The sequence below is a fragment of the Monocercomonoides exilis genome (assembly GCF_001643675.1).
Source record: "Monocercomonoides exilis strain PA203 chromosome Unknown scaffold19-1596985, whole genome shotgun sequence".
Taxonomy (NCBI): Eukaryota; Preaxostyla; order Oxymonadida; family Polymastigidae; genus Monocercomonoides; species Monocercomonoides exilis.
Genome location: NW_027150564.1, coordinates 387,556 through 413,569, shown reverse-complemented (window position 1 = coordinate 413,569; position 26,014 = coordinate 387,556). Strand labels below are relative to the sequence as shown.

Below are 26,014 nucleotides of genomic sequence, written 5' to 3'. Positions count from 1 at the left end.
TCTTTTAATGGAAACCTTTGTTTCAATAAAAAGAATGTTGTTTCTGAAAAATTATTGATTTTCAAAAATTACAAAAAAATATAAATAAAAAATTTCATAAAAATTTCATAAAAATTAAATTTATTAAATAAAATAAAAAAAAAAATTTTTTTTGAGTATTTAAGTTAAAAAATTCACTTCATCTTGCATAAGTATTTCTGGTGGCTGTTCTTCAATCTCTTCATTCACATTCTCATTCGCTTCTCTCTTTCTTTTCTCGTTTTCTTCCCTTTCCATTTCTTCGTCCATTTCTGTCCCTGTTCCCATTCCAAGTTCCAACATTAACTGAGGCTTAACATCTTGGTGTATTTCCATTGTCTGCTCAACACGAGGTTGAACGAATAACGAGGGGGTAATTGCCAATGAACTCGCACAATTATCAATTTTGTATATTCCAATAAGTCTATCTGCTAACTCAAACATGTCATTTTTTAGAGAGACCACAATAAATTGTGCATTTCGAGTTTGCGTTTTGATGTAGTTTGCCACAATCAATGCATTGCGGGAATCCAAAGCAGCATCAATCTCATCCATCACAAAAAGAGGATTGGGTAAAAAACGATGAAGCGCGAATACCAGTGCAAGAGATGATAGCGTCTATAAAATTAGGTTCAATGAACAAAAGTTAATTCAAAATAAAAAAAGTCCAAGCCAATAAAAGAAAACAAATCATAATTCATATTCATTCTACAGTTGAAAAAATAAAATACTGACCTTTTCACCACCAGATAAGAATGTATTTGCTTTCCAGCTTTTTGTGGGCGGACGAACGTTGTAAACAAGTCCTTCTGTGAACGGATCTGATCCGTCTTTCAGTTCAAGTTCAGCATCACCTCCGAGTGTTAGCATCTGATATGTATAAGTTAAAATAAAAGGAAATATCATGTTTGCATCGGGAGTTAAAAAACATATTTCATAATGATTGGCATTAAAATCTCGCACTAAAAGATTGTACACACCTGATACATCTCCTTCACTTTCTTTGCTATCAGCCGGAATCCAGTCATGAACTCAGTCAATCTTTGCTCTTTTAAGTTTTCACAGTTCTGCTTTTCTGCCTCTCTGTCGCTTATTGCTTCGTTCAATTCTTTTATTTTTTCATTTAGCTCAATTTCTTTTTGTTTGTATCTCGCAATGGTGGTTAGATCAATCTGGACGCGAGACAAGGCATCTGTGATTCTGTGTATTGCCAGATCAATTTCCTTCATGTCGGTGAATGACGTAGCAAGAGTTGGTGGCTTTATCGGGGAAGAAGGAGGAGAAGAAGAAGTGAGTGAAGCAGATGCATCGTTTGCAGTTGATGAAGTGTCAGCTGATGAAGAAGAGGCAGAGTGAAGTGAAAGAGGTGCTGTGGGTTCAGAAGTGTTTGCGGCTGTGGAAGAACGAGCTGTTGTGCTTTGCTCCTTACCAGAGTCGCTTTCAAGAAAATCAAGCGAGACTTTCTGATCATCAGGTCTAATAAAATCATTTGTAGTGTAACAGGCAAAAAAGGTATATCACAATAGCAACAAATAAATCAGATGAAATATAAAAGGAATAAAAATAATAAAAATAATAAAGAAATAAATAAAAATATTCAGTCTCTTTCAAAACAGGAACAAAAAATCCTCATTTAAATACACAAACCCAACAGTTGTGTTTTTCAGTGTCCCAAGTTCTTCCAACAACTTTGCCATTCTTCTTTCATTTTCCTTCACCACTTTTTTGAGATCCTCAACTTTCTCTGAAATCATCACCTCTTCAATCCTTTTTTTCATCATTAACTCCTTTTTCTCTTTGTGTGTTGCTTCCAACTCCTCCAATTTTTCTGGCAGCCCCATCATTTCCGTCTTAATCTCTTCCTTTTTGGTGTAATGAGCGGATGCTTCTTCCAAGTTCTTTGCTTTTTGCTCTTCAATTTCGTTGAGTTGTTTGTCCAGTTTTTTCATTTCTGCTTCTCCCTTTGCAATTTGATTGTTGGCTTCGCTGACACCTTTCTTTGATGTCTTCAGCTTGTGGCTAAACTCATTTGATGCCTTTTGCTTTTCATCAACCAAACGCTGCAGCGTCTCCATCTCGTCTTTCAGCTGCTTCATCTCATTTCCTCCTTTTGAATCAATTTCTGCCCGCAGCTCATCCACTTTTTTGTTGATTTCATCGACTTCCTGCTTCAATTCGCGCATCTTTGCCATCTTCACTTCTAGCTGTTCTTGAAGCTCTTGAATCGATTTTGCTGGCTCTGATGACAAACGGGAAGAACCAAAGCCTGCTGCGGATTGCGTCAACCTTTTGAGTTCTGCTTCAACGTTTGACAGTTGCTGAATTATGCTCTATTTGTTTTTAAAAAAATAATGCGAGAGAAAAAAATAATGGAAAAGAATTGAAAAAAAAAGTTATGAAAAAGGCATACCTCGTGATCCAGCCTGCACTTTTTCTGTTCAACTATCAATTGCTCTGTTGACTGTCTTGCCATCTTCACATCAGTTTCAGCTATTATAAGCTCTTCTCTTATCTTCTTCAGCTCTTCATCTTTATGCCCCAATGTCTTCTTTTGCTCTTCGTATTCCTGTTCTTCTTCGTTTGTGATGACTCGAGCATTTGTATCAGAAATAAGCACGAATTCATTTCTTTTCGCTTCTCTTTCTCTTTCTCTCTTCTCTTTTCCTCCTCCTCTCGTTGCATTTTGCTTGTCCTGATCTGATCTGCCTGCAAATCCCCTCATCGTCCCAGACGGATCAACCACTTCTCCGTCCAATGTAACCACTTTTTTCCTGTGCAAGTCATCTTCAAATGCATAATGAAGCGCATCTCCCAAGTCATCCACCACAAGCGTCTTCCGCACTGCATAATAAAAGCAAATAAGGAATCGCTCGTGCACTGGCTCTATCAGATCAAACAGAAGCTGAGGGATTTCCTTCCCGGCTGTGCTTGTTTTTCCACCTGCCTTCTGCTGCTGATGATGGGGGTGCTGCTGCTGTGCTTTCCAATGATCCACCCATCTGTTGTATTCATCGTGTGATACCTCCATCTCGCTTTTCAGCTGCTTCGCCATCTGCTCCAGTACAATAAACGTCTCAACGCCAATCCCTTTCTTCTTCAGCTCATTCACACAGATAGTCGCCTCGTCTGCAGTCTCCACAACAAAATTGATGAACTTGCTGCCGCCTGCCGAAAGAACAGCGTTCTTGCAGAAGCGGCGGATCCGGCCGAGCGAGCCAAGCCTTCCGTAGAAGCCTTTTATTTTGCCCTTTTTCTGCAGCTCAGAAAGCGCTTTCATCGCCTTGTCCATCGCTGAAATACCCTGCCGTTTTTCTTCAAATGAAGAAATATTTGACTGAAGTTCAATGATTTGTGATGATATCTGTGCTTCGAGTCTTTGCAGCTCTGCAATTTTTTTCTCGTTCTGTGAAATGTCTTCTGTCTTTTTGCGTGTTGACGCAACAATGCTATCCAGCCGCTCTTCGTTCACTTTCTTCATTTGGCCGAGCCTCGTCAAGCTTTCTTTGGCTTCTTGTGTTGCAGCAGTCGACCGCTTCTCGTTTTCTGTTCGCTGCTGAATCTCCTTTTCCAGCTCCTTCACGCTCGCTTGAAGTGTCCTCAGCTCCCGTTCAGGCTCTCCTCTTTTCTGTGTCAGCGCATCGATCTCTGCACGCTGAGGCGCAGTGGCTCCAGACAGCTGCTCCCTCATCTCCGCCAGCGACTGCTCGTGCTGGTCAATTTGCTCCTGAAACTTCTCACTTTCTGTTTCTGTGATCTTCAGCCTCTCCTCAGCCTCTGCAGCAGCTTTCTCTTCTTTCTGCTTTATGGTCGCGTTTTCTTGTATCTTCTTTTCTATGACTTTCTTCTTTTTTAGAAGTTCATTGGATTTTTTCTCCAGTTGCTTGTCGACGTTTTGCTTTTCTTGCAACTGATTCGTCACTTCAGTCATCTCCGCAGCTTTCTGATCAAAAATCTTCTTCTTCTGCACGTACTCAGCATTCAAATCCTTTTCCTCTATTTTAAGCTGGGCTAATTCATCTCTTCGCTCCTTCAGCAGACGTTGCGACTCTTCGTAATCTCGTCTCTGCTGCGAGCCTTTTACCTGTGCATCTCTCAAAGTGCAATAACACTTTCGCGCCTTCAAGCATATCAGTTCAACCTGTTTCTCAACGTACAGTTCTGCTTCTTCCTTGGGACCTTCTAACTCGTTTAATTCATGCTCAGCTATTTTTGCTACTGCAATTTTCCGATCACACACCAAGTCAAGTTCTTTTTTCTTTTCCTCTGACAGATAAATAGGTTTTATGAAGCGATTTGTTCCAATAATTTCCTCAATGTATTCCAAAAGTCCAATGTCTTTTTCAGAAATTCCTTTTGGCTTCATAAGACCTATGGATTCAACTTCTCCTTGAAGAATTACATATCGATTCTGCCGAATATCAAGCCTTTCTTGCTTCAAGCGTTCCTCCAGTTCTTTAATCGAGCATTCGCGATTGTCTATTTTATATATTGAACTACTTGACTTCCCCCTACAAACTACTGTTCGACTTACAACAAACTGCCCCGTCTCTTCAACACTGACGCTTCCATCTGCCTGTATAATTTTAATGTTTTAAAAAATGATATTAAACCTCTGAAATTACCAAACAAAAAAAGATACTTTTTCAAATGCATGTCCGAAATGAATAGAAACTGTAACATGTGTTGTGTCCATATGTTCCTCGCTTTTGTGAATAAGCTCTTCTGCTCTTTTCATTCTCATGTCACGTGCACGAAATCCAAATACAAAAAGAATAGCCTCAATAACATTTGACTTTCCGCTCCCATTCGGACCTATAACACATGAAAAACTCTGAATTTCATGAATCATTAAAATATAAAAAGGTATTTTTTGTCTGTATGGAAAATAGAAAATGCTTGCAAACGGGATGAAATGGTCCTATTGTATGTTTTCCATAATATGACTTGAAGTTTTCCAAGTCTATGGAAGTAATAATAAGTCTTTTAGCATTTCTTTCCATTTTTTCGAGTTAACTTATTATTCTTATGGGCACATTTAGAAAGTAATCTTTTTGAATTTCTTCAATTATTTTTAAAGTAACATGCGTGAATAAATATCATATCACATTAACAAATGCATAAAATCGAAAAGACATGAAAAACACATTAATAGTGTTCTTGAAAAAAATAATTTCTGAAAAAAACTTTTTCATTCATTTTCATATCTGAAACAAAATATTTCGAATAAATCATTGTTTTCTTTTACAGAAAATTCATAGAATTTATTCCAAAATCAATTTATGCAAAGTGTAGTGTGTTTTATTCATTTTTTTGTTTTTCATACACTTTTTTAATTTTCAAAGAAACATTCGGTTCAAAAATATATAATATAATATATTCTTTGATAAATGAAGATAATAATCTTATAATTGTTTTATCCACTTTTCTAGAAAAAAAGTCAAAATTGAATTATTAATTATGTTGAAAAGGAGATCTTCAATAATGTACAATAAGGGCGTAAGATCGAAAGGTTAGTGTTGGATTTAAAGTTTCATCATTTCGCAAATGAATACAGATAAAGATAAGTATACCCAAAGTTTAACTTCAAAATCGTGTAAGCCACAAGAGCCGAAGCATTCGGCACCTCCTGCTTATGCATGTTGCGATCCTGTTGCATCTGTTTTGGATCCAGTTCCTGCTCCTTCAAATGTGCTTTCAATGGCAGCTAGTCATGTGTCCCAAGTGGCATCTTTGAGTCTTGGAGTTTTAGCGATGGATAAAAGAGCAGACATTGATTATGAGAGTTGTTGTCCCATTTGCGCAAAAACAGGTTTAACGGAAGTTGCTTCATATTTCTATCGCTCAGGAATGAAAGACAGATCATGCGGGATTGACACTTCATGTGGATTAAAACTTAGAGGACTTGTGGAAAAAGGTTTGGAAAACGAATATCAACAATGCCTATTAGCAACTCAGGCAGAAACATATACTTCAACGTTAAAGGCTTTGAAAGTGCTCCAAACTCATCTTCGGTTTCGAACAACGGAAATCGTTCAAGCTGTAATTTTATTTGATGAATTGTGGAAAAAGCATTGGAAATGCGGAACATTTATTCTTCTTCGGGGAAGTATGAAAAGTGCATTCTTTGTGTGTTTGCTTATTGCACATAAACAAAATAGCGATCACACATTTAAGAATAAGATGATGGCTGAAGCTTTTCAATTACCTCTTCTCACTTTGAATGAATTCGAGCGAACAATTCTCGCTTTGCTGGACTACTCTGTAACCGTTAATGAAGCAACATATCACTATTATTTAATGGCACTTTCAACAAACGCGGATCCTTCAAATCAAATTACAAATAGCTCAAAGCCTTTGACTGAAGGAACCGGAGATTTTGCTGTAAATACCCAGCTTTCATCTTCGAGTTCTATTCCAAAAAAATCTTCTTCGACTTCTTCTTTAAGTGTTTCTTGCACTGATAGTAGCAATAATTCAAATACAACTAATAGCGCAGCATTAAGTACGAAATCAGATACAAATTCAACAAATTTGAGTACTTTGAAAGGTGAACAATGCGAAGTAACCCCAAATACAAGCCCTTCACGAACTCCTAATCCATCTCCTTGTTCAAACTCTGTTTTGGGTTCAGGATCAATAACGAGCAATGTTGTTGAATGCTCGGTGGCAGGCAAAAATTCTCAATGACACACGATTTTGAGTTGTCTATCAACAACATTTGGGATGTATAAATAAAAATTTCTTCGATGAGGAAGAAATAATGAGTTAATTATTTCAAAGTTCTGTATTCTATGTGTTTTTTTAAGCTGATCTTATTCATTTCAAACAATCACATATGTAATTTTCTTCTATTTTCGAGCCTCAGTTAGTGCGCGTGTATATTTGTATTTTCCTTCTACCAATGTATAATCATTTATCTGCATTCTAATCTGTAGCTTTCCATTAACCTTTCTGTCTTTGATGTTAACCTTTTTTTTTCATCTTAAAGTGATACATCGTTGCTAACACATCGTAAGTCACTTTTATTTACATGCATTCTTTGCTTCTTAATTTCAAAGTCGTTTCACTTCTTGTTATTCATCAATTATTATTTTTTTTGAATTATGTACGATATGTTGATTGAATGCATTGTGTTAATGTTATTGCTTACGTATTGTATATCTACTTTTTTTTAAATACAATTTTTGATTTTCTTTAAGTGGTCTATTTTAAAAATTATATATTTAATTTTTTTTTTAAATTATTGTATGTTGTTGGGTTAATGTTTTTGCTTCAGTATGAATTGAAAAAAAAATTAATGGAATTATAGTTCCATTGAAAAACATATGTCGTTTTGTTATGTATTATCAACTTCCAGTTTTAAAACTTCTATCCTTCCAAGCTATTTTTGTCAAGCTTTATTCTTATACCCTTCATGTATTCGATTTTTATTGATTAGTTTATCTATTTAATATTTTTTTTTAAAGATTGTATTCATCTTGATTCGTTTGATATGCATTCAACTTCTTTTTAAGGTTAACGTTTTTAAACAGTTTTATGTACTAATATTGAAAATATTTATTTTATTTACATTTTATATGCTGAACATATATATCGATCATCTCTTTGCTTGCTAAAGAAGTATCGAGTCTTTCTGAAAACTCTCAATTTCTCTTCTTGTCTGTTTAAAATTTTCATTTTAATATTTGCTTTTTCATTTCTATTTTTTATCCTTTTTGTTTTGTCACTCACTAAATGGACAAACAGTGTTGTCATTCCGCTGTATTATTTATTTATAATCTTTTGCGCTTTATGAAAATCATATTATGACTTGATTATATTTTTGAAAATCAACATATCTTTTAAACGCTAATAAGAGATAAAAAAAAAGGCGTGTACAAATTTGTAATATGGATTAGTATTTTAAAAGGATTGACAAAGGTTTTAAACTTTAGAGAAAAAAATGAACAAGTGAGAGGCAATCAAATGCAAGAGCTTCAAAAACATTTGAACACTTTTGTTGGAAATAGATTAATAACTGCCAATCCCTACAAAATTTTTGTATTCCTAATTCCTTTGAAATTCAAAAAAAGAAATACGAGCAATTAAGTTTTCATCAGATGAAATTTGAATAGACTTCTTCAATTCAAATAAATCCATTTTTTTCTAATAAAGTGAGCTTATTTTAAATGAAGTTGGTATATTTTAAATGAAGATAATTTATTTAAATTAACGCTGAAATCCATCATGAAAAAATTTTGATAAATTATATTTTATTTTTCGAAATTGCTAATTGGTTCATTTGGTGTAGTTTTTTGAAGTATAAATAATACAATTTTTTTAAACAATTTTGATCTTTAAGTTTTTAATTGGAAATATGACCAAATTCCAACAAAATGTGCTTCAAAGTCAAAAAAAAAAAAAAAGAAAAGAAAATAAAAGAAAAAGAAAAAAAACCGAGAGTTAAAGTTTATTTCACTAATAATTTTACGTTTATTTAGAAAAAAACACAGATGATACGATTTTTATTTGGATAAAAATGTTAAAAGGAAAAGTGAAATGCTCTGAACAATTTCAATGTCTAATACACAAATAACTGTAAAAATGCACTTAATGCAACGTGGACACTGACAAACTTGATTTTCTTTTTTCTTCTTCCTCTCCTTCCAGCTCTTTTTCATCCCATATTATCTCCTCCCAGATGCAAATCCCCAAATCCCTGCCTCCTTCTCCGTCTCTGATTCTTCTTTCTCCTCTTTCATCTCTCTTCACAATTCCTTCCTTTTTTCTCCTTCCCCTCTCCATATCCATCACCATTCTCATCCCCACCTCCAAATTCACCTCAATTTTCATCTCTCAAACACCCTCTTCTCAAGCATCCCATCTCCCCAATCCCATCTATCTCTTCAATCCCCCATCACACTCACTCAATCCTTTCATCTCAACCACCTCTTCCTCTTCTTCCACTTCCACCAACATCAACATCAATACAATCCCCTCTTCCTCCCTTCACTCATCCCACTCAATTCACTCAACAAATAATTCATTCTCAGAAAACATTGTAGAAAGTTGTTCAATAACAAGTTGATGTGGAGCTGGATGGCATTTTTATATTGGTGCTTTTCCATCAAACGACCAATTCCTGTTCACAAAATGCAAGTGCATTTCAAATTCTGGTGGTGATTCTGCTGGCTCTCTCACTTTTCAAAATCCACCAAGCAATAAGCCAAGTCAGTTTTTAGTAAATGATTACCAATTCATAAACAACAAATTGACTGCTTCTTCCACACGCGGATGAGCTGGGCTGTGCTGCATAAACACCTTCATTTGGATGAATGGAGTCATATTCATCACATTCTGTTTCTTCGATGGCAACACTGCAACTGATGGAAGAGGAAACGTTGTTTTCTTTAGAAGCAATGCCATAACCCAATCTCCATTCCAGCAATGTGGTTCAACAACTCCAACACTAAGATTGTGGAACAGCAATACAGCTGATAATTCTGAGTGCAACATTTGACTTCCAATCATCTTATCTCCTTTTTTTTCAAATGGATATTCATGAGAAATTTCATCTCTTCATTTTCTTTATTTTCTTCCTCACACTCTCTTCCTATTCCTTCCGCTTCAACTATGTTTGTGAAAATATACCTTTTTGATGTGAAGCTGAAGCTACTTCTTCTGTGTCCATTTCTCCAGAACCTCAAGTATTATTTCATCTTTCTGCTTTTGTCCTTTACATTTCTTAAAAATGAACTTCATGTCTCCATCAGCATTCTCTTCTTCCTCCTCCTCTTTTTCCTTCTCCAAATCAATCGAACCGCCCTCTATCCCCTACTCCTCAAACATAGCCAAATCATTCTTCGACATTTGCATTTGTTCCTCATCTTTCTTTTCTCCATCTGAACTTCCATCTAAAGTTATATCCAAAGACCCATCTGCTGATTCTTCTTCTGCTCTTGAAATCTCCTGTTGAAACCATCGGATGGAGAAGATCTGCACACTTCTGGTTCAACTGAATGCTGCTTGTCTGCGCCCACCTCAACCTCTGCCTTCACAAACCTCAGCCCACTCAGCCCAAGCGCCTCCACAATCAACGGCGCCATCGCTTCTTCCAGCTTCCCCTTGTTCTCTTTGATTCTCTCCACAAACTCTCTGTGCGCTGCCGGATAGCCGCCTTTCTCCTCATTCACATCACCTCCCTCTCTCCCTCCATCTTCTTCTCCCTTTTCTTCTCCCTCTTTGCCTCCCTCTTTGCCTCCCTTTTCTCCTTCCTCTGCTTCTTCCCGCTCCTCCAGCACCGCCAGCGCAATTGCTGCTGGTGACAGAACTACATCCCCCATCCTCAGCCCCACTACATGCAGTCCCTTCTCCATAATCTCTCCCACTTCACACACTGCAACCCCTCGCCCATCACTTCATCACTTCCTCGTCCAGCTTCACCACCACACGCCTCGACTGTTGCGATCACCATATTTGCAGTGAAGGGTCAAACAGATCGTTGATCGATCGGAATTCATTCACATCCGCCACTGCAAAGATCCGCTTGCTCCCCGACTTCGTGTCCACCGAAGCTGCAAGCGACGGAAGCGGTTCCACCAGCGGAACAGAAAGCATTGCCAAAAGCATCATATCGTAGGCACACAGTACAACCCCATACAGCACCGCCCGCCGCTCCACTACATATCCCTCGAAGCGTCTGCAATTCCCTCAAAAACGACTTCTTGTGATTTACATACGCCCCTGCTGCCTTAGGCACCGCAATTCGCAGCCGCCTCTCTATCTCTTCCATTGCTGCCACCTATGTGTATGACGCTGCCACCACCGACGCATCCGAAGGGTCAATCACAGGTGCTGATGATGGCTTATCATCTCCTGTCACTTTCTTCTCTTCGCTTCTCCGCCTCCAGAATGGTGAATCAGATAGGCGTTCTGCTCCAAATCGGATTGATGAAACAAATGAAGAAAGTGGAACTTGATCTGGAAGAAGAAAAAAAAGGAAGAATAAAGATGATGAGAAGATGAAAATTAACCTTTGCTTTCTACGGCACATGAGAAGCAGTATTTCATTGAAGGTGAAAGAATGTGTTTTCGAGCGTTTCTGCGTTGAATCCCCGCCAGCAATAAGTGAAGACAAGAAGGCAGGAACAGATCATTGCAGTTTGAAAGAAATGAAGAAGAAAAAGAAGATGTTATGATGAAATTATTTGATATTTGGAATAATGAAGGTTAACGATAATTAATACAAAGACTCTCGTTGAAACAAGTGTGAATCTGAATTATTCTTCTTTGGTTGCACATTCTTCTGGCAAGCAGTTTCCACTGAATCCTTCAAACATTCAACTTGCCCCTTTACTTCTTTCCTTCAAAAAAGGAAACAAATGGTAATCCACATTTCTTTTTCTACCAACTCTCATTTTTCTCTATTATTTCCTCTTCTTAGATAAAAAAATATCTTTCAACTTAAGCATTCCCTCAACCAGAATAAACGTTTGGAGTTTTGCGAATCATGAACACTCTCAATTTTCGTATTTTCACTTTTTTTTCATCTGCCTATCTTTCATTCATAAATTATTTCTTCGCTTTTTTTCATCTTGGAGCAAATGGATTTCTTCCTCTTCAAAACAATAAAGTATATATCTCTGTGTTGCTCGTTCTTTTTGTTCCGCATTTTACATTTTGAAGCCTTAATTTAAACTCGAATGTGCAAATGATAAAATAACAATCCATCCATCACAGTTCAACAAAAATAAACATTCATTACAAACCAAAATCATTTTTTCTCATTCGCACATGCATATTTGAAGATCAACACTGTATCAATGCGCCAAGAAGACACAATTGAATTATTAGTGTTTATTTCACCTTCCATCAACAATTTGCCATAAAAGTTATGGTCATCCGCTTAAAAAGAACTTGTTTGCTCCATGTATTACGTTTGCATAATGATCCATTGTCTTGTTAGCCAAATATCGAATATCTGTATTTTCAAATTTCCATATTTTTTTTAATTTTCGTTTTCAACAATTTCTCTTTATCAGAGAAACGGAAAAAATTGTTTTTGATTAATGTATTTATAATGTATGCATGTTTGTAATTTCCTTTAATTGCATCCAAACCAATATGTTCATTTTTTTGAATTTCAGAAAAATGAAATCATATTTTCACTTTTACACAAGAGAGAAAAATACATAAAATAAATTTTTATCAAACATTCAAATTATAATGTTCATTATTCTGTTCTTTTTAAAATCATAACAAAACAGAAACTCAAATGAAGTTGGGAATTTCTAAATGAAGTGAGCTTATTTGAATAAAATAAGTTTTATTCAAATAAAGTTATGTTTTATTCGAATAAAATGAAGTTATTAAAATAGAAAATTTTTATTTAAATTTCATCTATTAGATGAATTTTAAATAGAATTTATTTATTTGAATAAATTCAACTTATTTGAATGAACTGCGTTTTTCTTAAATAAAGTCATGTTATCTTAAATGGTTGAAGTGACACTTGAATAAAGTGCGATACACTTAAATAAAGTTTCTATGAAAAAGTTATGAACTCAAATGATAATGTTTTTTCATTTTATATTTCACTATATCAATAAAAAAATTGCAAAATTCTCAAAAGCTGAGACTTTTCTTTATTCTTAAACAAAATTTGATATATGTTAAAAGAAGATTTTATTTGATAAAATGAGCTTGAAATATCGAATATTAAAAGCTTATTCTTGTTATTCTGTTCTATTTTCAACTTTTTAACTTATTTTGATCTCTGTGTAATAAAATATCTTAAACAAAAATTTGTTTCTTTTGATGTTCGCGGAATAATCTACAGCCAACAAAGTTGATATCTCTGAAGTGCACAGTTGAATTCGCAGATTAATGCAGCTTTCATCTTTGTCACTTTATCCGTTAAGTGTATGTATTCAATTTTCATTTATCGATTTATTTCACAAAGCCTCTCAACATTCTTCTTCACTGCATCTTGTTCTATTCTCTCCTCAACTTAGCTTCATGTGACATCTCCTCCGTTCCCACTTAAATGCCTTTGGACCTTTTTTGGCGTAATCATACACAATCTCTTCCAGTTCGTTTGTTCGTCTTTTTGATTTTCTCCAAAGAATTGCAACGATTAAGACGCAATCAGCACAATCAAAAAAATGTTGCTATAACAACAATCACAATCGATGTTCGAGACGGTTTTCTTTCTCTTCTTCCTTTAACAATTCTTTCATCTGCTTTTGATTGAAGTTTTCTTCTGTTTCTCGGAATGAATGGATCAATTGAAGGAGGCGAGTCAATGTTTCCAAACAGAAGGCTCAAAGTCACTTCCGTTGTCTCAGAAGCTGTTATCACTATTAATGATGGAAAGACTGCAAGAATTATAGTTTCATTTTCAAAATATTGTGGTTGCAGCATATACACCTGGAGATTGTGAACCGAGCCATCGAAGGAATCAACCTGGAGGACAAGCCACAGGGCATGAGCAAGGAACACGCAAGATCAATGGCAAGGGTCTCACTTTGCTGGCGAGATTTCACTGAAGCCAGCTGTAGAATGAAGAGTAGAGATACTCTTTCCGAGGTCAAGCCTGATAGGGTACAATTGTTGTCTGCAATCCGTAAAGAAGTGTTAGGAAGAATGCCATCTCCACCTTTCAGGCTTTGAATGTTCAGCGGAGCATGTCCATAGCATGCGATGTTGCTCCTCATGGATGGATAACCAGTTGCATTCGGGCTGTTGTTGGCAAACAATCCAAATTGAACGGAGATTCTTCCACTTGACACAGACAGCCCTCCTTTCGATGAGTTGGCAATGCTCGTGTCAATTATCCTTCCTGAGCAATTCTGAAGATCAGCCATTGATTCAATCCACAGGCACAAATTTTCGAAACTATTTTCGTATGTTCCAAACGTTTACACGCCAGCTGCTCCATCAAATGAACATTAGAAAAGTTAACATTCATCAAAGCTGCCAACGCTGCAGTGCTCCCTTTTTCAGGTGGCGAAGCACACTTTTTGTTCGAGCAGTTCTTCAATTCCAGCAATAAAGATTAAGGTGAAGCAGCCAAGTAGCACGGAACAAACGAATCTCGGGTAATATTTTGAAATGATGACAGCTTCAACCGGATTGCTGAGGCATTTGACATTGCACTCACCGCAAACCCATCCTTAAGCACTGTCTTTGAAATGGCCGAGAAATTCATCTCAATATCTTAATCTTGACATTCAACAGAAACCAACGATTCACTTGAAATGCGCGTATTATCAAATTCCAAATGAATGCCCTGGATGTCTGAATTGCCACCCTAATCATCTGAGGAAAGCACAATCATATTTGTACCGTTCCAAATGCCTCTCATCTGACTGTTCTGAAGCTGGAAGTCTTTGCAGTTACGAAGAATGAGGCCTGATCACAGAACTCTGCAATTTGATGTGTGCAAAAGCAGCATGGACAGCTTTGCAAGATCGTGGAAAACCATCAGTACACCAGATATAACATCTGAAAAATTCAAAAAAGCACACGAGATATATTGCCTACCACTTGCTTCTACGCACGAAGAACTGAGACGGAGAGAAGCAAAAGTGCATCTGCTGATTGATAACCTGCCATTCTCCACAAGAATGACAGAGAAGTTCAACGTCGTTTTAAAGTTTCCACACGAATCTTCTTGAGCAAATTCTGTATCTGCAATCGACAAGTTTCCATCAATCAGAGATAACAAGCTGGTATGCGAAGAAGAAAAAGCGCTTCCTAACAGAATCGTCAGAAACTCCACTTTCACTCTCGACGAGCATGCAAAAAGACTGCCCGTCTTGCTCTCGATGAAGCAGTTCAGGTGGAGCACCCCTTTGACGCCTTCTGCATCCAGCGACTTGATCGAGACATCGTAAGCGCTTGCTTCCCCTGTCACCTCAGCGCTTTTGTCAATCAGCAAATTGCTGTGAGCAGAAGGAATTATGTTGGGCAGCGCAACATTCAACAAAATGCACGGTTCGCTCATAAAACCACACTGGCGCGAATCGGAGGCATTATCGGATGAAGAAGACGCAAATATCGTCTCGCTCTGATCCACAACCATAAGCAGCAACAGATCTTTCTCGTCTCCATAGTCTGGTGCAGTGCATATTACATGGCAAGATCCCGAACAAACGGAGGCCCGAAGTCGAGCTCGAACAGCTCTGCGCCTATTTGAGTTTTGACATTCGCGCATTTGACATACAAGTCTCGCCTCTTATACGCCTTGTCATTCATAAAAGTTGTGCTTACAAACAGAAAAGGAAGCAAGCCTTCCCTTTTAATTGATGAGCAATCCAGGAATATTGCACATCCACTACCAGTTGCTGAACAGAAACATTCAGAGATAGCTGAAAAACTGCACTCAAAAAAGCCTCCTTCGCTTAAGCTCATAATCATTCCTCCACCCCTCTCACTCAGGCTACTTCCACAATTTTTGATCGACGTGTTTTGCACAGACACGCTGCAATGCTCGCTACCAACGCAGCTGATAAGGAAGGTTCAGATAGAGTACTTTGGAGAAGCAAAAAAAGCGCGAAACATTTCAGCTGAACTATTAAACTGTTGACTTCGATCAATCATATCAACTCGCCTCTCCACACAGCCTGTGAAAGCACAGAAACAATTCTTCTGATCATCAGCTCCATATTTCTCATCGAAACATTTGTCATGTCTATGCTGCTTTCATGAGATGCTATCAAAATGTGACTTTTGCACTTGATAGATTGAAACGAGCAGAATAACATTTCACATATGTCAAAATTTTTTTAAAAAGTTCCATTTGTTTAATTTTCAAATATAACAAAAATTTCATTTTTCAATCAAATTTATGTTCCTACTCAAGAAACTTCACCAAAATGGAAACAAATCCAAAGGAATGTTATCATTACCGTTTTTGTGAAGTTTCATTATTGGGAACATAAATTTGATCAAAATATGAAATTTTTGTTATATTTGAAAATTAAACAAATGGAACTTTTCAAAAAAATTTTGACATATTTTAAACAGGAAACCTGTCACGCAAAAATGAATGTCTGCTCGAGAAGCGCAGGCAAATAGCAAGAGAAAAGCGGCTGAACTTCGTTCATTATTCAATGAAATAATGAAGACTCGTTTTTTTTTTTTTTATTTTTTATTTTTTTTTTTTTTTTTTATTTTATTTTTTTTTTTTATTTTTATCTTATAAAAAAAAATAATATCAATTTCAAATATTGCACGGTTTTTTATTCGTCTTTTGATATTATTGAACCAATCTAAGTATAAATAAAGTTGTTTGCACATACATTGACATAATCCAATTCATTATTCAGCATTATTTCAATCAACATTATTTGCGAAAATAAAAAAATGAAAATCATTTCATAATTCACGAAATTCTTCTTTTAATCAATTTTTAACATATGTTAAAACATGTGGATAACAAAGTTCGAAAGTTAAATTATCAACGAATATGTTGACGATGTGTTTTGAATCATGTATATGTGAAAAAGAATTTAGGCAGTTTTATTAATATTTTTATCCTTATGATCTTTGAAAGATCTTGATAAAAACATTAAAAATCATTTCCAAAATTTGGTTATTTATATACAAATAATATTTGCATGTTTTTGCAATTAATTTTATATACATTTTAAATATTTGTTTTTTATCTTAATTTTAGTAACTCAAATGAACTCAGTCTATCTTAAATGAACTCAGTTTATTCAAATAAACATGATCTATTCGAATAAACATGAGTTCATTTGAATAAACCTGGTTTATTTAAATAAAAAAAATCTATTCACAATCCATCTATTGTCTTCTTAATTGAATCAAGGTAAAAAACTGAAAAATATTGCTAGAACGCAAACAGTAAGGATTTGTAATTGATAAAAAAAATGAATAAAAAATGATGAAACAGTTTTAAAACAAAAACGAGCATTGTTGAGCCTATTCATGATCATTTTCAGTGAGACTGTTTGTTTTTCAAACTTTGTCTAAAAGATAACTGTAAAGTACATTACTTTATATTCATATTCCATATTTTCCGATTCTTTTGTATGGTGTTTTATCCATCAAAGATGAACCTGGGCGGCCAATCTTCGATCGCTGTAATTGTGATATTTGCTCAGCCAGCGTTCCTTTTCCACTCAAAATAGCTACCCCAGATGGCATCTTTGCTCGTTTAGAATTCTGTTCATCTTTTTGACCTGTTTTTGTATTTGTTGCACCAATGGCCGTATTCGCTGCAAGCTGATGAGATGAATGGGCTTGATAGCTTGACGAAGAAAGCCCCATGATTTTGGAGGTTGAGACTGATGGATATGACGCCATTGAATCCTTTGTGTTGTCATCATCCAGATGCAGCGAATTCTTCGAAGCAGATTCATTCACAGACTGCTTGAGTGTGGCAGATGACGGGCGAGACGTGGAAAATGGAGTTGGTGGATTCGATGCTGTAATCGTCCCACGTCTGTTAAGCAGAATGTCTGCTGTGATTGAAGGCCTTCTTGAATTGAAAGGAGAGCATTGCCTGCTTTCGTTCTGATACCTCGAGTTGGCTATTTGAATTGGTAATGTTGCATGCGCCTTATCTTCTTGATTCTTCTTTTGAGTTTCTTTTTGTGGTTCTTTTTGTATCTCTGGGTTATCCCGCAAGGCAATCTCTGGTTTTAAGTCTTGCTTAGACACGTCTTTCGCTAAGCCTTCTTTTGCAGATCCGACTCGTTGCATCGTGTCTCCTACTACTCCATCGTGTCTCCCTGATTCATTGCCGGGTAATAATGTTGAAAGCGCTGTTGAAGTGTCCATGTGCTCAATCACCCCATCCCGAAGCGAGCCAAATGTTGACCCAAGAATCCACGAGCCTGGCTTGCTGTGTGTTGACTCCTTTTTCAGCTGTCTTCGGTGAACATATTTCCTTTCATTCTTCTGGTGGATCTGTATCGGTGCAGGTGCTTCAAGAGGGATAATTGGAACATGCTCCAAAACAGTCTGCAAAGGAAGCTGTCCTTTCACAAGAGCAGCCCCATATGAACCAAGCAACGCTCCTTCCAGAGAAAATAATGCAATTCCCTTTCCAGCAGCAATTGCGAGGAATGTGGATGAATTTTGGATTGGCAAAAGAGCCGGCTCTGATGCTTCGTTCTTTGAAGAGGCATCATGAGCAAGTGAGACGGTATCCAAGGATATATCTTTTTTGGATGCAAAATCTTTATCATTCGGCATCGGGTCAGATTCCAAAGATTGTGAAGTCGGATTCGCTGATGGAAGATTTGGGATGTCAATAAAAGTCAGAGTTGTTGTTTCTTCGTATCCAGTCTTCCATTGGTATTGTAACAATTCATGCCCATCTAAAATTGCAGGATCGCTCGTCTCAATCACAGAAAGACGAGAAGATGATGGAGAACGTGATATCTGTGGTGACGCTGAAGGATATGGAGAAGAAACAGTTCCCGATGAAGAAGAAGTTGTCAAAGACAGCGCTCCGCTTGGATCGTTTAGCAGTTTAGACTTTGGCAAAATGGCAGGTGCAAGTGCAATCATCGAGGAAGTATTAGTGTTCTCCAGCAGATCCTTCTGAGAACTGTCTGTTTGCAGATCGACGCCAATGGCTGAAAAATCTGAACCAACGTTTCTTATTCCCAATGAAGGGATAGACATCAAGCTGTTGCTTTTCGTGTGCTTGTTTCCTTTGAGTCTATCCAGCGCAGCTATTGCGCTCGCAAGAAGGGTTTCTGTGCGGTACACCTGAACCAGCCCATCCAAAGAAGACAGTGCAAAGAAGAGTCCATCGCGATCAAAAGCACAGAAACCAACGTCAATGTGTGTTTGAATGGAGCAAAGCAGCTTATTTCGCAGAACAGCGTAAATTCGCAGGAACCCGTCGGCTGAATGAGTGAGGACCATTTCTGGCTGTTGTGGGACTGAAAGAACAATTGAGGCAACACGAAAGTTCATTTTTACTGACTCAACGTTTGAGAATGCATCGGGGAGTTGTTGCATGGACTGGGCTGGACTTATCATTGTTGTAGGAGACACTTGCTGCGTCATGGCAGATGATTGCGGCAGAAGAGAACAGGTTGAAGAAGAGGATGAGTTTTTCTGAAGCAAAGTGTTACGTGCATATCCAGGAAGTTGTTGGAACGAGCTTTGATTTGCAGGCTGCGTAAGAGGTGATAACGGATTTAAATTAGTGTTATCTTGTAAAGTACCTCTCTGGACTGTTTCAGAGGAAGAAGGAGCTGAAGGAAAGTCTGAACGAGCAATGCCTCCCCCAGATTCGCCCGATAAAGTTTTGGCTCCATTGGAATTTATTCCTCCAACTTTCTGCTGAGAAGTCAGAAAAGCCTCTGCTGAATTTCTCAGCTCTTCCTCTTTTTCACCACGTTCGATCGTGCAACGTTCCACGCCAGTGTCTGCATTCCATGCAATCAACGATCCATCATCTGCTCCTGTAACCACAATGTTCGGACTAAGAAAGCAGCAGCACAGAACTGTTTCTCCATGCTTCTTCATCTTTTCAGACAGAATAATCCTTTCTGTGTGATTGACATTTGCACTTCCGTCGATGGCTTGTTTTTCTTCCTGAACGGGCAATTCGCTTATTGCGCGTATTGTTTTATGTGAGCCAACAGCAATAACCATTCTTGGGGACAGCACAGTCGAGCAGAATATGATTTGTCGGATGTTTATCATTCTTTTGTAGCCCTTTGAAAATATCTCTTCGCTGAAGCGCTCGTCTTCTTTCATCTTTTCCTTCTGCACTTGCTCCTGTTGCTGCTGGATGTACTCTTTATTGAAAACCTCGTCTTCATCAGCAGGAAAGACATCAGTTGAGAAAATGTCGTCATTCATTGTTCTGTTCTTTTGGTCAATCAGCCTCTGCATCTCCCTTCGCTTCCTTTTCCTGTTTAGCTTTCTTTGGTGTATTCCTCCCGTTTCTTTGTCTCTTTTCTTCTGTTCTGCTGTCAGAGAAACTACACCTTCGTCATCCCACTCGTCATTATGTGCTTCAGACAGCTCCTTCGCAAGCAACGCCCCAAGCCCACATACACCTCGTTCATTGGCCCCATCTTTTCTGTTTATCTTCTCAGTGTCGACTGAGCTGATCTCAAACGATTTCAGCAGAAGGCCTCGATGATGATTCCACACTTTCACAAGGCCGTCGGTTGATGCTGTCAGCAGGCGGCGTTCGCTCTTGTCAAAACAAGCGGTTGTGATGCTGTCTTTGTGTGCAGCTCTGAATCTCACCACGTTTCTCCCTGTGAGGGTATCCCACACATTCACAACATTTGATAGATCAATGCTGACCAGTTGACTAAATTCGCGGTTGAACAACAGTATTTGCACATCCTCATTGTGAGCTGCTTTGCTTGCTTCTTCGTCTTTTGTGGAGTGTCGCCACGCCACCAGCCTCGCACTCGACAAAACAACAACTTTGTGATGAGGGCAATAGCGCATGTGTTTGAAGGGAAGTTGAGTCAGAGGGTCAATTCCTCTCAATTCTTGCAGGGCAGCATGAGACTTCACATCCCACAGGCGAATGCTCGCGCTGTTGGAAAGCGAAAGGATGATGTCGCTGTGCTCGTCAACAGTCACTGAAATGACAGGATCTGTGTGTCCTGTCAAAATACCTGCGGGGGTTGCAGACAACGAATTCCACACAATCACATTGTGGTCAAGCCCACCAGACACGATTATCTTGTATTTTGCAGACCACACAACACACCGCACGCCTCGTGTATGCGCCACCATCACCAGCCTCTCCTTCATCTTCTCGATTTCCAGCAGCTTCATTGTCGCGTCCAGAGAAGCTGTCAGCAGAAGAGAAAGATCAGGAATCCATTCAATCGCTGTGATAGGCGAACGATGCACTTTCGCAGAAAAGGAACCTTCGGCAGCACGCATCTGCAGATCGCTGGTAACAGATGGGGTGGGAAGGGTATGCTGGAATGCAGTTTTCAGTGTTCTTTCAATAATCTCAAAGTTGTTCTGCGCAAAGACGTTAAGCTCGCTCAATTTTGGAACAGAAAATGTGTTTTCATTGGGATTGGATGGATCAAGCAGAAGTGCTTCTTCTTTCTTTTTCCTCATCTTTTCAATGGCAGAAGGAGTAAGTCCAGTTTTATGAGTGAGCTGTTGGAGCGACGCTGTTTTGGTTGTTAAAGAACGAGTCGTTCCACTCGGCGTCAGCAAAATATCATCTGCATTTGCCCGGTTTGTTGATAATGGCGAGCTTCTTTGTAATGTTTTGGAAGTCGGAGCAGCTATTGACGAATGAGATCTCTGAGTCAATTGCAGTCTATTTTGAGGAGTTCCTTGAAACTGCAGCTTATTCTGTGCATCCACCTGTTTTTGCAACGCACGTCTGGCTTTGAACTCTTCCAGTGCTTTTATCATCTTCTGCTTCTGCAGCGGAGGAGTCGGTGCAAGTGGTGACGGGTTCGAGCGTGCCTCGATGAACGACCGCTTGAGCATCACCTGCCTCTTCAGCTGTGCCAATGGAGATGCCACCGCCGACGGGGCTGCTCCAACTGCGCCGATTGTGGAGCCGGTGGAATCGACCACAAGCATCCCTCCATGCGAAGAGGTCATCGTGATCCGGAAGTCCTCCTCATCGGCAGGCTTCAGAACAGACTTCTTTCGGATCAGCCGCGCAGTCGTCACGTTTGGGTCGCTGCTCAGAATGTCCTCGCTGGTCGAGAACGAGCACAGATTCGACGGCAGCTTCGGCTTGCTCTTCCGCGGCTGCTTGGCACTCACTTTGTCTGTATGTTTTTTCTTTGTAGGCGAACTGAACAAGGATTTTTTGTGGTTGGGAGACTCAACAGTTCCATGGGCAGATACAGTCGATGAGACAGAATTGCGTACATGAGGATTTGCAGAGGTAGCATCTGGACTGGTTTCCTTGTTTGTGGAGCGCCGTGTTGCATCCGACGCAAATGGATAGGCAATAAAAGACGCACCCAAATCGCCTGCGAACAAAGCAGCAGACGCCAGCGGCGTCTCTGACAGAGCTTCTGAGCCATCTGAACCAGGCCCAAACAGGCTTGTCTTCGCTGTCTCCTCAGGCTTCCAGAAGAGCTGGCTCACAGGTGTGATCGACCGTCTGAGCGGTGTCGTGTTCCGCATCCGCTCTGTGAAGAGGGGCATCTGCGAGCGCAGCTCTTCGTCGATGTACTCGTCGTCGTCATCTCCTCGGCTGAAGTCGTCGCTGTCGCGCGACAACCAGAAGGAGCCATCGCGCGGAGTCCGGTGCGAACGGGCAGAGGGGAAGCGGTTGGCCAGCAAAGAGGAAGAGGAAGATGCTGGGAAGAGGATGGGCACGCGGCTTCTGACAGAAAGCACAGGCTCTTCAGTCACGTTGGCAGAGCGCGAAGTGAGTGGAGGAGAGATGAGAGATGACTGATGTGAAGGCGTGTGAGGTGCAGGGATGAATGTGGATGAATTGTGCCTTGGCAATTGCTGCTGCTGCTGTTTTTCATCTGAATGCTCCTTTGCGGAATCGCCAGAGTCTGAAGAAGCAGCAAGCGGAGAAGGGACTTTTGTCAAAGCACAGTGAAATGCTTCTGTTGACGGTGAAATGTCTGTCAGCTGCTCTAAGCGCATATGACCTGTGGGACTGTCTGCATCTGGAGCATGCTGAAGGTCGAGCGAAGTAAAGTTCTGAAGTGAGGTGTGTTCTGATGATGTGTGTGGTGTGAGTTGTGTGAAAGGTTTCTGCGGCAAGTTGATGGATGCCAGCTGAAATGAAGTGGATTGAATGAGCGGAGAAAGCGAAGACTGGCTGATGTTGGCAGGCGAAAAGGGAGGTGTTGGAGAGATCGACTGCTGCGGCTGCTCTGTCTCCTCTGTTGCTGTGATGAATGTGGTCGAGTGGGAGTTCTCAGCATTCGGTGTGGCATGCCGCGGAGAAGCAACGTGGATCGCCTGGGGCGTCTCCCTTTGCGGAGGAGGCAGTGTTCTGCTGGTCGGCTGTGGAGAGCGCACACAAAGAAGAGCAGCAGAAGGCGTGGAATCCACATTGGATGGAGGCAAAGGCTGAGCAGTTCGTGGGGTCAATGCAGGAGTTGTTGAAGTGTTTGGAGTCTGAGGCAGCTTGGACAGCGCAGAAATGGCAGCTGCTGCCTGGATCTTCTCTTCTATTTCTGACTGTGTCATTCCTTCTCTCAGGTCTTCTCTTATTTTCGGAGGCAGCCCTACAATTTCGTCCAGAATCACTCGCCCTTTCTCGACTGTCACGTCAATCACTTTCTTCATCTGCTCCTCTGTCACTGCAAACACCTCCACATTCCCGTCGTCTCTTCCGAGCACAAGCAGCTCTCTGTTGATCGCCGTCTGCTTCGCCGAGATTCCGATGCAGCCGCCGCTGGGGATCGCCTCCAGTCCCACCAGCTGGCCCCTCGCGCGCATCCCCGCCGGCTCGAAAAACGTGGCGCGGCGGTCGCTGGTGCACACGACGACCCACCCGCTGTCCGGCAGCACGCACATCGCCACCACCCACACCGGCTTCTCCTTCTCCACAATCTGCACCACATGCGAAGGCTGCATCCGCCACCCGCGCCGTCGCCGCTCGCGCTGCAGGAGGAAGTGGTCACGTTCGGACAGACACCGCTTTACATCCACAAATTGAGGAGGCGCCAGCTTCGGGAAGCGGCCCATGTCCTCTGCCATCTTCCGATCTTTCTCGTCTTCCAGCGCTTGCAGGGCATTTGCTTCAGTGAGGAGGTAATCATCAGCGCCATCATTAGCATCATCATCATTGGCGTCAGCCATGTCGTGTCTAAATATCTTTATGCACTCTCTTACTCTCTCTTTGCGGCCCTCCTGCGGCTCCCACGCGCGCCGCATCTCCTTCGGCTTCATCTCTTCGATGAGGCTGTCCATCCTCCGCTGCACCGCCGACGTGTGCGGCTTCTTCGGCGACACCCGCTGCACCGTCAGCTCCTTCCAGGGCGACTGCGACGATGGGATGCGAGCAGAGATTGCCTCGCCGAGGGTGAATGGGTTCAGCATCTCAATGTTGTCCAGGTAGCGCTCCTCACGCGCCCCGCCTTTGCCTGTCAGCGGCTTCTGCCGTTCGGTTGTGCTGAGGCTGTGGATTGTTCCGGCAGAGTGGCTGGGCGACTGATTATGTGAGGGAGATGAAAAGGAGCCTGGGAATGAAAGAGGAGGAATGTTCTGTTGTGGTTGTTGCTGCTGCTGCTCCTGTTGATACAACGGACTTGTGTTGTATGAGCGATAAGAGCTGAGCGAAGATTGAGGGCGAGTCATCGCACGGGAAGTGGCAAATGGAGAATGTGCTTCTGTCATTCGAGAAGAACCCGGTTGTGAGTGAGGTCGGGATGTTTTGTATGGGCTTTGCATGAATGTCTCATCAAATGCGCCAAATGAAAAATCTTTGCCATCTCTATACTCGTCGCGGTAATAGTGCTCCTCTGATTCTTCATCTCCAGCAGCTTCTTCATCATAATCTCTGAAACTTTCGTAATATTCCTCATTCTCTGCTATTGAACCATTGTTTGTTCCGCTGCCGCCTCTTGCAGATGATGAATATCCACTCATTCTTCGTGTCAGCACAGCCGGAGACAGCTCCGACTGGTACCTCTGGCTGAACGGCACCAGGCTTCGGAATGTGAGCCGCTTCTCCTTCTCTCTTTCTCCGTCCTCGGCGAGCTGCTCCCGCATCCTCTGAGCAACTGGGTTGTGTGTTGTGATGTCTGCACGCGACGTCAGCAGAAGCTCATGGAACTTTGACGTGGACGGATGGTGCTTGGCGGCGTTTTCGTCTTCCCGCTCTTCCTCCAGTAGGGCTTCTTTGATCCTCAGCGTCTGCGCAATCAGCTCAGTTGTGTCAGATGAAGCTGAAGCAGCTGCAGCGGGTGAAGGAGTCATCAAGGGTGATGAAGGTGTTTGTGGCCGGTGCTGCTTTGTGCCTGTTGCCGAGCTGCCTCCAATTCCAAGTGATGTGGCTGGTCTTTGAGTGTTGGCTTTTATTTGTGAATTGCTTTTTTCTGGTGACTTATCTTTTGGATTGTTTGGGTTGTTATTATCCTTCTCCTGAAATGTCGTGACAAATTCAGAATAAAGAGCATCAAAAACTGAAGTAGGCTTTTCTTTTCTTGTGTTTTCTGCTGTATCTAAGATTTTCGAATATGTTCTTCCCATTGTTCCTCTTCTATTTTCACCGTTTTGCTCAAGTTCGTGAGCTGTGCCCTCGGTTGATGAGTTTGAAGCCTTCTTTGACGCCTTATTCAGTTTGAGTCCGGGTATTTTATTCCTTTCTGGTATAAGCTTTCTGCCAGACAATTCACGATCTATCATTTCGATTTCTGCAGAACGGACTTCAGCTAAAACATCTGACTTTTCTATTTTCATGAAACTTTTCAGAACTTTCGTATGATTAATTGTTGACGTCACATTTCCTAGCAAAGAGCCTTCCCAAGCTTTTATTAGCCCGTCCAATCTATAAATGAAAATTGAATTGATATAATCACATAAAAACGAATCACACCCCGATGAAAGATATGTATTTGACTCTTTCATGAACACAAAATCGGAAATAAAATCTTTATGAAAAGAGCTCGTCGAAATTTTTTTTTCTGAAATTAAATTTTCATCGACTGAATGATATAGAGAATCTTGTATTTCTGATCCAATTGAAATTACTGCAGATTGTTGTAATAAATATGTTGAAAAATCATTCCAGGGAACTGTATGAAGCAAATAAATGTTATTTTTTCGATAATAATAATAAATAGAATTGAAATACTTCGTCCGATTGATTCGCAATCTATTTTTCTGAACATGCAACTCATTTCATTGTCTGGAAGGCATTTATTTCCGAGAATTGAATGAAAACAATCAAGAAACTAAATAATTTTATTTTCAAATTTTAATAAAGAATGTTAATTATGATAATAGAAACTGAAAAAATTAAATGTATACTTGATTTTCTGAAATTTCTTCATTCTTATTACCATATTTACGAAAATACTCGTGAACTGCTTCGAGT

At 40.0% G+C, this 26,014-nt stretch overlaps 7 protein-coding genes across 7 annotated transcripts; 2 read left to right on the top strand and 5 right to left on the bottom strand.

Moving 5' to 3' along the window:
- Positions 1 to 159: 159 nt before the first annotated feature.
- MONOS_6991 (Structural maintenance of chromosomes 4, SMC4) lies at positions 160 to 5,018 on the bottom strand (the record flags this gene model as incomplete). The annotated part of the gene is made up of 7 exons (XM_067877280.1): positions 160 to 636; positions 754 to 888; positions 999 to 1,494; positions 1,666 to 2,348; positions 2,429 to 4,591; positions 4,658 to 4,849; positions 4,923 to 5,018. 7 exons carry the CDS (start codon positions 5,016 to 5,018, stop codon positions 160 to 162), a joined length of 4,242 nt encoding a protein of 1,413 aa, XP_067728390.1.
- Positions 5,019 to 5,516: 498 nt separating this feature from the next.
- Positions 5,517 to 7,899, top strand: MONOS_6990 (uncharacterized protein). Its single transcript, XM_067877279.1, has one exon. The coding sequence runs from the start codon at positions 5,563 to 5,565 to the stop codon at positions 6,703 to 6,705; it is 1,143 nt and encodes a 380-aa protein (XP_067728389.1). The 5' UTR covers positions 5,517 to 5,562; the 3' UTR covers positions 6,706 to 7,899.
- A 1,893-nt stretch (positions 7,900 to 9,792) lies between these two features.
- Positions 9,793 to 10,457, bottom strand: MONOS_6989 (uncharacterized protein). Its single transcript, XM_067877277.1, has one exon. The coding sequence runs from the start codon at positions 10,371 to 10,373 to the stop codon at positions 9,918 to 9,920; it is 456 nt and encodes a 151-aa protein (XP_067728388.1). The 5' UTR covers positions 10,374 to 10,457; the 3' UTR covers positions 9,793 to 9,917.
- A 341-nt stretch (positions 10,458 to 10,798) lies between these two features.
- MONOS_6988 (uncharacterized protein) lies at positions 10,799 to 11,067 on the bottom strand (the record flags this gene model as incomplete). Its single annotated transcript, XM_067877276.1, has 2 exons — positions 10,799 to 10,977; positions 11,031 to 11,067. The coding sequence occupies 2 exons, from the start codon at positions 11,065 to 11,067 to the stop codon at positions 10,799 to 10,801; spliced, it is 216 nt and encodes a 71-aa protein (XP_067728387.1).
- A 1,815-nt stretch (positions 11,068 to 12,882) lies between these two features.
- Positions 12,883 to 13,668, top strand: MONOS_6987 (uncharacterized protein; the record flags this gene model as incomplete). The annotated part of the gene is made up of 3 exons (XM_067877275.1): positions 12,883 to 12,918; positions 13,011 to 13,091; positions 13,417 to 13,668. 3 exons carry the CDS (start codon positions 12,883 to 12,885, stop codon positions 13,666 to 13,668), a joined length of 369 nt encoding a protein of 122 aa, XP_067728386.1.
- A 690-nt stretch (positions 13,669 to 14,358) lies between these two features.
- On the bottom strand, positions 14,359 to 15,214 carry MONOS_6986 (uncharacterized protein; the record flags this gene model as incomplete). The annotated part of the gene is made up of 2 exons (XM_067877274.1): positions 14,359 to 14,458; positions 14,526 to 15,214. The coding sequence occupies 2 exons, from the start codon at positions 15,212 to 15,214 to the stop codon at positions 14,359 to 14,361; spliced, it is 789 nt and encodes a 262-aa protein (XP_067728385.1).
- A 1,586-nt stretch (positions 15,215 to 16,800) lies between these two features.
- MONOS_6985 (putative WD repeat-containing protein on Y chromosome) lies at positions 16,801 to 25,545 on the bottom strand (the record flags this gene model as incomplete). Its single annotated transcript, XM_067877273.1, has 2 exons — positions 16,801 to 25,465; positions 25,514 to 25,545. 2 exons carry the CDS (start codon positions 25,543 to 25,545, stop codon positions 17,029 to 17,031), a joined length of 8,469 nt encoding a protein of 2,822 aa, XP_067728384.1. The 3' UTR covers positions 16,801 to 17,028.
- Between the last annotated feature and the right edge of the window lie 469 nt (positions 25,546 to 26,014).